The 13,197-nt window shown below is 36.7% G+C and overlaps 1 protein-coding gene across 1 annotated transcript in view; it reads right to left on the bottom strand.

Moving 5' to 3' along the window:
- The window catches only part of UBE2R2 (ubiquitin conjugating enzyme E2 R2), a 97,450-nt gene that overhangs the window by 16,206 nt on the left and 68,047 nt on the right, over positions 1 to 13,197 (bottom strand). The window contains exons 2-3 of the mRNA XM_027550025.1: positions 10,919 to 11,005; positions 558 to 655 (exon numbers count right to left, since the gene is read on the bottom strand). Coding sequence (XP_027405826.1) covers positions 558 to 655; positions 10,919 to 11,005 — 185 coding nt within the window. The remainder of the gene's footprint in view (positions 1 to 557; positions 656 to 10,918; positions 11,006 to 13,197) is intronic.

The raw sequence follows: 13,197 nt of genomic DNA, 5'->3' as shown, positions 1-13,197 counted from the left end.
CATGTTGGAAAACATGGCAGTTCCTTGAAAAGCTAAACACTGAGTTATGACCCCACAATTCCATTTCCAGGAATAACTCCAAAGAAATGAAAACATATGTGCACATAAAAACTTGCACATAATGTTCACAGTAGCATTATTTATAATAGCCAATGAGTGGAAACAACTGAAATGTCCTATCAACTGATGAATGGATAAAAAAAAAAGTGTAAAGACTAAGACTTTTCAGCAAAAAGTAGTAAGTGTCCTAGAATACAGAAGCAACCAATTCAAACACGGAAGTCATGAAATCTAAAGCAGCAGGGTGGAACTCAGATAATGCAAGAGGAAGAAGAACTAAGAGTAGAATAATTCTTCCAAAGTGAACAGAGATGAGCAACATATGGATTATTAGTCCATAAATACAACTCTTCAAAATGATGCATGCATGCTACATAAAGCTCTAGCATAAAACAAAGCAATCATATATAAAAAGGATTCTTTTGTACTTGTTAAAAGATTATATCCAATGTTAAGAGCCACCTAGAAACCAGATTATTCCTTATGTAATTCCTTACCTGACATTTTGAGTAGGATTCCACCTTTCAGAGGGCAGTTCTCCACTCTGTGGGTCATCTACAGGTGGATGAAGAATTGAAATGCATACATCTCCATTCTACAAGACACAAATAACACATTCAGTAAATACTCAAAAGTATGATATAAAAAAACAATTCTGCTGAAATTTCTTTTATTCCTAGAAAACATGTTTTCTTACTGCTGGGGAGTAAACTCCTTTTTCTTCATGTTTAGATCCAATGATAAAGAAGAATTAAGCATTTTTATATTACAAATATTCATTTTGACCAATCTCCAAAATACTTTTCTTACTTTTGCCTAAAATCTGCCTGGAGACAGCATATGTGACAAACCTACAGCAAACACCATTCTCACTGGTGAAGAACTAAGAGCATTTCTTCTAAGATCAGGAACAAGACAAGAATGTTCACTCTTGCCACTATTATTCAACACAGTTTTGGAAGCCCGAGCCACAGCAATTAGAAAGAAAAATAAATAAAAGGAGTCCAAATTGGAAAAGAAGTAAAATTGTCACTGTTTGCAAATGACATGATACTATACATAGAAAATCCTAAAGATGCCACGAGAAAACTACTAGAGCTAATCAATGAATTTGGTAAAGTTGCAGGATATAAAATTAATGCACAGAAATCTCTTGCATTCCTATAATACTAACAATGAAAGATCAGAAAGAGAAATTAAGAAAACAATTCCATTTACCATCGCAACAAAAAAGAATAAAATAACTAGAAATAAACCTACCTAAGGAGGCAAAAGACCTGTACTCAGAAAACAAGAAGACAATGATGAAAGAAATCAAAGATAACACAAACAGATGGAAAGATATACCATGTTCGTGGATAGGAAGAATCAATACTGTGAAAATGATTATACTACCCTAAAACAATTTACAAATTCAATGTAATCCCTATCAAATATACCAATGGCATTTTTCACAGAATTAGAACACAAACTTTATAATTTGTATGGAAACAAAATAGATCCCAAATAGTCAAAGCAATTTTGAGAAAAAGCGAAGTTGGAGGAATCAGGCTCCCTGATTTCAGACTATACTACAAGGTTACAGTAATCAAGACGGTATGGAACTAGCACAAAAATAGACCTATAGATCAATGAACAGGAGAGAAAGCCCAGAGATAAACCCATGTACCTATGGTCAGGGTCACGTAATCTGTGACAAAGGGGCTAAGAATATACAACAGAGAAAAGACAGTCTTTTTGGTAAATGCTCCTGGAAAAACCGGATAGCTACATGTAAAAGAATGTAATTAGAACACTAACACCATTCACAAAAATAAACTCAAAACGGATTATAGACCTAAATGTAAGATGGTACACTATAAAACTCTTAAAGGAAAACATAGGAAGAACACTCTTGGATACAAATCACAGAAGATTTTTTTGTATCCACTCCCTAGAATAATGAAACAAAAACTAAACAAATCTAATTAAACTTAAAAGCTTTCACAGAGCAAAGGAAACCATAAACAAGATGAAAAGACAACCTTGAGAATGGTAAAAAATATTTGCAAACAAAGCAACTGACAAGGGATTACTCCAGAATATACAAACAGCTCATGTAGCTCAATATCAAAAGAAAAACAAACCCTAAACAACCCAATCAAAAAATGGGCAGAAGACCTAAATAGACATTTCTCTCAAAAAGACATACAAATGGCCAAGAGGCACATGAAAAGATGCTCAACATCACTAATTATTAGAGAAATTCAGATCAAAACTGCAATGAGGTATCACTTCACACCAGTCAGAACAACCATCATCAAAAAATCTACAAATAATAAATGCTAAAAAGGGTGTGGAGAAAAAGGGAACACTTTTGCACTATTGGTGGGAATGTAAATTGATACAGCCGCTATAGAGAACAGTATGGAGGTTCCTTAAAAAAACTGAAAATAGAACTACCATACGACCCAGCAACCCCACTACTGGGCAAATACCCTGAGAACACCATAATTCAAAAAGACACAGGCAACCCCATGTTCACTGCAGCACACTATTTACAATAGTCACAACATGCAAGCAAACTAGATGTCCATCAACAGATAAATGGATTTAAAAAGATGTGGTGTATATATATATATATATATATATACGTGGCTCAGTGGTAAAGAATCCACTTGTCAATGTAGGAAACACAGGTTTGATCCCTGGGTTGGGAAAGGGAAATGGCAACCCACTCCAGTATTCTTGCCTTAAAAACCCCATGGACAGAGGAGTCTGGTGGGTCCAAGAGGTCGCAAGAGTTAGACACAACTTAGTGACTAAACACCACCACCACATATATATATTTTATATATATATATATACACACACACACACACACACACACATACCTACACACACACACAATAGAATATTATTTGGTCATAAAAAAAGAATGAAATTGGGTCATTTGTAGAGATGTGGATGGATTTAGAGACTGTCACAAAGAATGAAGTCAGAGAAAAATACCATATATTAATGCATATATGTGGAATGTAGAAAAATTGTACATATTTGCAGGGCAGGAACAGAGACAGATGAAGAAAATGGATGTGTGAACATGGGTGGGGGAAGGGAGGAATGAATTGAGAGATTGGAACTGACATAGATACCCTACCATGTGTAAAATAGATCACTAGTGGGAACCTGCTGTAATAGTGCAGGAAGCTTAGCTGGGTGCTCTATGGTGACCTGGATGGGTGGAATGGGGGTAGAGGGTGTGGAAAAAGGAAGGGAGGTCCAAGAGGGAGGGAATATATGTTTATATATAGCTGATTCACTTCATTGTGCAGCAGAAATTAACACAATGTTGTGAAGCAAATATACCCCAATTTTTTTAAAAAAGAAAATCTGCCTATAACCTGTCTACAGAGAAGCTATAATCATCACCTTTAATATCAATGACTGGCTTCAATAAGTATGGTTTATATAAATTGATACATGCCTCCTAACAATTATATATAACTCCCTTGGTATATGGATAGAAGAACTCACCACTATGTATAATATTCTGGTTCATAAATTTAAATTATAGGATCTAATTCACAAGTGCTAAGTTAAAACACACATGGACTCTCTCATATGCAATAGAGACTGTTAACAGAAAACACTGAGAAAGATGTAGTAGCCTATTGGTTTAAAATAAAAGATTCAAATGTTTAAAAAGAGAGGTATAATCATATAAAGTAGAATAAATCTTATATATAAACCAAATTTACATACATGCACACACACACACCAAGATAACAGAACATTTTAAAAAGGAGAATAAAATTTCAATAACATCAATGTCAAGTACTATATTCCAAAACTTTGTATTAATGTTAGTAACATGAAAAAGTTAAAAAAAAAAAAAACACTATAGAAACGAGGAGAGAGAAACTAGACATATTTGGAGAGGACACCTAGGAGGTGCTTTGGAAGAAAAATGAAAGGCTTAAAGGTTGTAAGAAGCTTTCAATAATGATTTCAATTTTAATAACCTAAAGGAAATTTAGACATGAGATTGCCTGAAAAAATAAACCAACATCAGAAATATGTTTGGGTAGTTATATTTATTTTGTACTATTACACCAATTACCACAAAATTAGCTGAAAACAACACAAATTTATTATTTTACAGTCTTGTAGGTCTAAGCTTGACACTGCTCTCCACAGGGTTAAAGTCAACTGTGTGGGTAGCAACACATTCCTTACTGGGGGCTCCAGGAAAGAATCCCTTTCCTTGCCCTTTCTGGCTTCTAAAGGCCACCCACATTCTTTTGTTCTTGGCCCTCTTCCTCTAATCCTCAAAAGGAAGCAATGCTGCATTTTTGGAGCCTTTCTTCTAAAGTCACATGTCCTTCTCACTGATTTTCTTTCTACCCTACCTCTTCCACTTTAAGGCTGCTGCTGCTGCTAAGTCACTTCAGTCGTGTCCGACTCTGCGATCCCAGAGATGGCAGCCCACCAGGCTCCCCCCCGTCCCTGGGATTCTCTAGGCAAGAACATTGGAGTGGGTTGCCATTTCCTTCTCCAATGCATGAAAGTGAAAAGTGAAAGTGAAGTCTCTCAGTCGTATCCGACTCCTAGCGACCCCATGGACTGCAGCCTACCAGACTCCTCCGTCCATGAGATTTGCCAGGCAAGAGTACTGGAGTGGGGTGCCATTGTCTTCTCCGCCACTTTAAGGCAGTGTTCCCCAACTTTTTTGACACCTGGAACTGGTTTGGCGGAAGACAATTTTCCATGACCAGGGGTGGGGAAACTTCCCTGGTGGTTCCAACGGTAAGGCATCTGCCTACAATGCGGGAGACCCGGGTTCAATCCCTGGGTGGGGAAGATCACTCCAGTATTCTTGCTGCCACCCTCCCCTCCAAAAAAAGGGGTTCAAAGAAATATTTAGACTTCCCTGGTGGGTCAGATGGTAAAGTGTCTCCCTACAATGCAAGAGACCTGGGTTCAATCCCTGGGTTGGAAAGATCTCCTGGAGAACGAAATGGCAACCCACTCCAGTATTCTTGCCTGGAAAATCCCATGGACAGAGGATCCTGGCAGGCTAAAGTGGGTTGCAAAGAGTCGGACATGACTGAATGACTTCAATTTCAAAGGGGTGGGGGTGACGGGTGATTTTGGAATGACTCAAGCACAGTAGGCTCTGCACTCCTATGAGAATCGAATGCTCGAGCAATAATGTGAGCAATGGGGAGCAGCTGTAAATACAGATGAAGCTTGGCTTGCTTGCCCATCACGTGGGGGCTTGCTCACCCACCTCCTGCTCTGTGGCCTGGTTCCTAAAAGGCCCAGGGATTGGGGACCCCTTCTTTAATGGAACTTGTGATTACACTGGGACCACCTAGATTATCCAGAATAATCTCAGTTCAAGGTCACCTGATAAGCAAGCCTAAGTCTTCTTAACATGTGAAGGTGCATATCACAGATTCCAGGGATTACAATGCAGACATCTCTGTGGGAGCATTGTTCTACCTACCACAGGAGTGAAGAACACAGTTTGAATGAAAAATAGAACAGAGGAGTATGTTACTTTGTTCACAGTTTAGTGTGTGTGTTAAGTAAAATTTCTGAGTAGTGAAATGATATAAACAGTCATGTACGTAGAAATGACATATCAAAAGATGAGCATCTCTGGAGGAGGACATGGTAACCCACTCCATTATTCTTGCCTGAAAAATCTCATGGACAAAGGAGCCTGGAGGGCTACAGTCCATGGGGTCGCAAGAGTCGGACACAACTCAGTGACTAAACAATAGCACCAATTTTACAACAACCCTAAAAGAGCAACAGCAGGATGGACAGTTCCAGTAAAGTCTCATCATCAGTGAACTCAATGAAGACGTGAGCAGTTGTGTTTGTCTTTTGAGCCCAGATCACTGGAAGAGAGCAATCAGTTTCACCTGCTGGATTTAACTTGGAATAAAAATATGGTTAAGAATAAACAAAATGCCCTTGTTTCCATTAAAAAAAAAAAAAGATGGGTATCTCAACTGATTCAGGCAAAGCACTTGACAAGACCCAACACTCACTCACAATAAACACACTCAGAAAACCATACTTCCCAGCTATCTTAAAACTGTAAAAGGGAGTTATATTAAGATGATAAATTTAAGAAAACAAAAAACCAACCCACAGCTAACATCCTCAATGGTGAAAACTTTCCTAAGATCAGAAATAAGACAAAGGGCACCCACTTTTACCACTGCTATTTACAATGTACTGGAAGTAGTAGCCAGAGCCAAGTAAGAAAAATTCTGCAAGTATACAAATTGAAAAGGAAGAAGTAAATCCATTTCTATTGTAAAAGTCAAATAAAATTCCAAAGAACTCACAAGAAAATTACTAGAGATAATCAATTCAACAAAGTTGTAGGATACAAGATCAACACTCAAATCAGTTCATTTTGGGATTTTTGAAATTTCAGTGGAGGCATCTCTGGAGGAGGGCATGGGAACCCACTCCAGTACTCTTGCCTGAAAAATCCCACGGACAAAGGTTAGGACTCTGCACTTTCACTGCCTAGGACCTGGGTTCAATCCCTGGTAAGGGAACTAAGATTTCACAAGCCTTGTAGCATGGCAAAAATAAATAAAACAAAAATTTTTTAATCAGTTTCATTTTTACACACTGGTGATGAACAATCTAAAAAACAAGTTAAGCAAAAAATTCCATTTACAATGGCCTCTAAAAGAATAAAACATCTTAGCAATAAATCTAACCAGGGAGGTGAAAGTCCTGTACAAAGAAAATTACAAAACACTGCTCAAAGAAATTAAAGACGACCTTAAAAAAAAAAGAAAAACAGTCTATATTCATGGGTAGGAAGACTTAATGTTGGCAATATTCCCCAGTATGATCTACAGATTCAATCCAATCCCAATCAAAACCCTAGCTTCCCTTTTTGTAGAAACTGACAAACTGCCCATAAAATTTATAAGGAAATTTAAGGGACTCACAAAAGCCAAAACAATCTTGGAAAATAATAATAAAGTTGAAGGATTCATACTTCCTGATTTCAAAACTTACTATAGAGCTACAGAGAATAAGACAGTTTAGGACTGGCATGACAGATATATAGATCAAGGCAACAGAAATGAGAGTCAAGGCAACAGAAATGAGAGTCTACACAGATTCATACAACATGACCAACTGATTTCTGATAAGATGGTAAGCTCATCCAATGGGGAAAGAACAGTCTCTTTAGCAAATGATGCTGGGACTGGATTTCAAAAAGAATGAAGTTGAACTCCTACCTCATACCATATACAAAATTAACTCAAAATGGAACAAAGATCCAAGAGCCTAAATCATAAAGTCTTTTTATAAAAGTGTGTCTGTTTCTGTCTATGTGTGTGTTTAAAATCTTCATGACCTTGGATTTAGCAATGGACTTTTAGGTATGACACCAAAAGCATACATAAACAAGATAAACTAGATCTCTCCATCAAAATTAAGCACTTTTGTGCAAAGGACATTATCAAAGAAAATGGAAAAAAAACAATCGATACATATGAGAGGAAATATTTGCAGGTTATGAGGAGGTGACAAGGGTTTGATCCCCGGGCCGGGAAAATTCCACATTCTGTGAAGCAACTAAGCCCATAAGCCACAACTACTGAGCCAGTGCACTAGAGCCTGCAAGCCACAACTACTGAAGCTGGAGAAGCCACCCCAGTGAGGAGCCTGCGCATCACAACAAAAAGTAGCCACTGCCTGTTGCAACTAGAGAAAGTCTAGGTGCCAACAACAAAGACCCACCACAGCCAAAAATAAATAAATCTTTAAAAAAAAAAAAAAAAAAGGAGGGGGGAGGGAGAAGTTCTAAGCTTTGAGAAAGGCAGTTCTGAGAAGTAAAATGAATAATAAATACTAAGAGCAGTGAGATTTTGAGTTGCCATAGCTGTGAAGTTCATACTGAAGAGTTTGTGTACAAAAACTTCATTTGAATACATGATTTGTGAAGCAAATGGGCTTCACTGGTTATCTACTTCTGAACACACACAACACATGTAACCAGGCAAACTGTTACTGAGATCACTCAACATATTATATAAAGTAAAAAGGAGTCAACTGTGCAGCATGGTCATTGCTGACAAGTTCATATTAAATTTCTTTTGTTCTCCAAGTTTCCCCTTGGTATTTATAAATTTCACAAATGTGGCAATGATAAAAGAAATGTTGCAATTGATAACACAGCAGTTTATTTATAAATTTGGGGGCTACAGTAATATCTGTGAATGTATTTAACAAAACTGTACCAAAGCTCTAGTTTTTAAAAACCTGATAAACTATTTTCTACTAAAAATAGTCCTTACGATATTTTTAATGCTCACAAAGTTAATACATAAAAAACTCATCAATTCATATATTTTAGCATTTGAGTAGGCTTTTGCTTTAGTATTGTTTTGTTGCTGTTGATATTGTTGTCACTATTCCCCCATTTCAACCCCAGTTCTATTAAAAATAATTCTGTAGTAAACAATTTGGTGACTAGAATAATTTGACAATGAGGTCTGTTGTGTTTCTAGGTGACAACATAGATGGATGAGTAGAGAGCAATCTCCAAGAATATCCCATCCCTTTGGCTAAGAACCATGAGCTCTAATGTCTAAAATCACAAATACATACTTGGGCCCCCAAGTTCAATTCTGATACCTTTCCAGAATGTAGCAAAGTAAATTAACAAATGTGAGCAAAAGTCTCTTGTGACTCATTTGATTACATCAAATTTAATGCTTAACTATCCTAACACTTGTTTACAAACAACTTATACAGCATGGTAAACAACTGCATATTCATAAGATATGCATACATTATTTTACTGCTAAAATTTTTATGAATATGAAAAATATTTCTAAAAATAATGATCCAATGCTAAATCTTAAGAGACAGAACTAGACTGCCTACCTGCTGCTGCTGCTGCTGCTAAGTCGCTTCAGTTGTGTCCGACTCTATGAGACCCCATAGACGGAAGCCCACCAGGCTCCCCCATCCCTGGGATTCTCCAGGCAAGAACACTGGAGTGGGTTGCCATTTCCTTCTCCAATGCATGAAAGTGAAAAGTGAAAGTGAAGTCGCTCAGTCAGGTCCGACTCTTAGCGACCCCATGGACTGCAGCTTACCAAGCTCTTCCATCCATGGGCTTTTCTAGCCAAGAGTACTGGAGTGGGGTGCTATTGCCTTCTCCAGATTGCCTACCTAAGTGGTGAAAAAGCAATGGAAAGGGGACTATATCTACCTACACTTTCTTCTGAAAAAGCTTTGGTTCCTTTATCATGCTTTTTTTTCTTTTTTGACAAAAGTTTGAGAATTAGATAAATGAGATGGAAACAGGCAAGTGTGTGGCTCTAACATGAATGCATTCTCAGTGGCAAGACAAGGTATATATTTGTTGCATAAACAGTATGACACATTCAATGTTGTTTTCATTTCTCTTTTATTATCTAAAGCCTATATATACCACCTAGTTTTGAAGGCAAGAATTTCTGATTATTAAATGGAGACAGATACAAAAATATTTCGGTATTAACTGAACTCAGTTTTAACTTATGAAACAGTGAGTGAAATGTTTCTATAGTCTCTCTCCTGCAACAGGATAACTTTGTCATACAGAATGGTATAACACATTCAATGTTGTTTGTATTATGGTTATGTCGAATACTAAAGATACTAAAGAAAACAATATTCTGAGAGCTTATTTCTGGAAATGCTACAATCTATCACCTTTTGAGCACTCTCTGTCCTGTTTTAAGAAAAGAAAAATGAAGATAATGACTTACAGAAAAAAGCAGATTGTGAAAAACAATAATGCTGCTCCAAGGTGTTCTTTATATAGATTGAGATCCAAAATTCAGCACTATAGAATAAGTAAAGGCCTTATAGCTCTATTTCTGGAGCACAGGAGCTTGCCAATATACACGTGACCAAACCACCCCCCCCAAAACTATATTACTAAAGTTGCAAATTTTAAAAAACAAATTTAATGCTTGGGCCTCAGCTACAACTTCAGAGCCCTACTGTAATGAAACAGACTACAGAATGGTAAAGGAGTAAACTCAAAGGATTTATCAGTGGGCCTTGACATATACCCCAAGAAACATAAGGAATCATTTCAGGATCCTTAAAACTTAGCACAAAGCTAAGTACATTTCATCAAAAAAGCTAGAAATTGTTTTCCCAGGCATGTGCACTTGTCCAACAGAAGACCCTAACCTTGAATTTATTTCAGAAGAGACTCAACTGGTATGCAGCAACTCCTTAAAGGAGACCAGTACAAATGATTCCCACTCCCTTCACCCAAAAGCTGAATCTCTGATCAAAGTGACAAATTGTGAAGCTAGAGTCTGTGAAGCTAGGGAACAGGTACACAAATAAATTTGTATAACTTTACTAAATTTTAAAAAATGTAAATGTTAACACATAGGAATTATAATCTTAGCAATGAGCAGCAAAGCTGGTTAAAGTCTCAATCTTAAATTAACCGTAATATGGAACAGTGTGTGCTCAGTCATGTCCAGCTCTTTGCAACCCCATGGACAGTAGACTGGCAGGTTCCTCTGTCCATGGAATTCTCCAGGCAGGAATACTGGAGTGGATTGCCATTTCCTACTGCAGGGGAACTTCCCAACCCAGAGATTGAACTTGTGGCTCCTGAGTCCCCTGTCCTGGCAGGAGGATTCTTTACCACTGAGACACCTGGAAAGCCCTAACCATAATATACACTGGTATAATAAAAGCCACGAATAGTTCTTTGTCACCACAGTATACTGAGCTATGGAGGTATTTTAAAGGACAGTATCAAAAAGTCAAATCTTCAAAGAAATTCATGATAGACATCTCTTACCTCATAAATGTTGGGGTGCCACATTTTGGTCAAGAATCTGAAGGTAGGTGGTGAATATGGGTAGTCAATAGGAAATTTAATATGCGCCTAAAAAGAAAAAAAATGAAATGCTAATAAGTAAGACTACAGGTTACTTATCTGCCTAACAATTCACCCTAATATACTCCAATGAAACTGAACATCTTTCTACACCATAAATTCTGGAGATTAAAATAGTTCATATATATTTTGTTAGCCCCAATGCTAGGGTTATTAGCATGTTTTTACAACTATCTCTTTAAATATTTATAAAAATTTATGTTAAATTGCCAATGCTCAACAGTTATATAATTTTTAATTGAATAAACATGAATAAGTTTAATATGTGTCACATTAATGGCTGCATTTTATATTAGTAACAATTAATATGACCTATGGTATAATATAGAACAAAGATAATTTGTTTTACTTAACACCATTTACCTACCACCAAGGAGTAACAAATGCTATCATTTTGATACGGCTCTTCCAGGAGTTTTTCATGCTCAAGTATGCTTATCTTTTTACAAAGCTTATTTTCAATTATTGTATTTATACTGTTTCTTTCCATCTGTATTATATCATAAACATTTTCCTTTGTATGTATGATTGTTAGTATTTGCAAGATGTTTCCATCATATGGATATATAGACGAACCATTTTAAAAAACCTATTTCCTTATTTTGGAACATATTGGTTTTGCACTCTTTTGCTATTGTAAATACAGTTACAGTGAATGTCCTCAGTAGAATCCCACATTTCAAATATGAATAAATTCAAACAAAGTCTCATCTAAATGTACCAGTAAAAGGGAATGAGGACGGGAATGAAAGGACAAGCTGAGAGTACAGCTGAGGATAAGCAGTGAAAATGGCAGTAAGGATCCTCAAAACTTCTGTCTTCAATAAAAGCAATGAGAAAAATAGCAAAAATTTTAAGAATCAACTTCTTCAAAATCTACAAAATCATGTGAGGCTTGTAGCAATTCAGGGAGGATCTATTCAAGGAAAATAGCTGAACTGGTTTTTATAGTAAACTTTGTGGTATTTTAACTTGCTCTAGTTAAAAGATCTCCAGAAGATTGTCCCAACCCAGGGATCAAACCCAAGTCTCCTACATTGCAGGTGGATTCTTTACCATCTGAGCCACCAGGGACTCAGCAGGTCAAACAGATTCAACAACTATTTTAATAGGAAAGGGTGGGATATGAAATGCCTGTATGGCTTTGAAAATCTCTGACCAATTTCTAACTAGAAGATCAGGCCAATGTATAGGGCCATGAATATGCCTCAGCTATGCATACACTCAGAAAAGTCACGAGAGGTCCTTAGATGGCCTTCAACTAGCATCTCTGGTGAACCTGAGATCTGCACGAGCAGGAAGTGAGGGCTAGACTGAATTTGCAACTACCTAGCTGAGTGTTAAAGGCATGCCCCCAAATGCACACAGAGCTCCTCTAAAATGCCAAGGAGGTTTGTTGATTCCAGGAATATAATTGCATTTCACTTAATAAGGGAAACTTCTGCCCAATCACTGGGTGACCACTAAGCTAACCAAGTGAAGACTTTACTGGCCACACACAACCAAAAACACAGATGTTTCAGAATTAGGTCAGAAAAGTCATTACATAAGGAAGCAACTACAACAAACAACAACAACCAAAATCTTGTTGCCACAATATATTATTTTAAGCATCCAGTTTTCAACAAAATATTACAAAACATGAAAAGAAAGTATGGCACATACAAAGGGTAAAAACAGCAACCAACAGAAACTGGAAGGTCAAAATATTTATTAGAAAAAAGACTTTAAATCAGCTGTATTAAATATATTTCAAAGACTAAAAGAAACCGTGGCTAAAGAAATAAGGAAATGTATATGGAAAATCTTTCAGCATATCAGCATGAAGAAACTGTAAAAAACAAGCGAAAAAAAAAGCATTGGAGGAAAAGAACCAAATATAAACCACAAAGCTGCAAAATACAATAACTGAAATTTTAAAAATCTGCTAGATAGGCTGAACAGCAGATTTGATGAAACAGAAAAAAGAATCAGTGAAACTGAAGCAAGCTCTGTTTAGATTAACCAGTCTGAGTTAAGAGAAATAAAAAGCAACTAACAGAGACCTATGGGACACCAGGTTATCAATATATACATATTAAGAGTCTCAGAAGAGGAAACAAAAGAGGCAAAAAGAGCATTTAATGAAATAATGGCCAAAAATTTGCCAAATTTGATTAAAACAATGACTCTAACAATCA

The sequence above is a fragment of the Bos indicus x Bos taurus genome, chromosome 8 (genome assembly GCF_003369695.1).
Source record: "Bos indicus x Bos taurus breed Angus x Brahman F1 hybrid chromosome 8, Bos_hybrid_MaternalHap_v2.0, whole genome shotgun sequence".
Lineage (NCBI taxonomy): Eukaryota > Metazoa > Chordata > Mammalia > Artiodactyla > Bovidae > Bos > Bos indicus x Bos taurus.
This window is presented reverse-complemented; position numbering and strand designations above follow the sequence as displayed.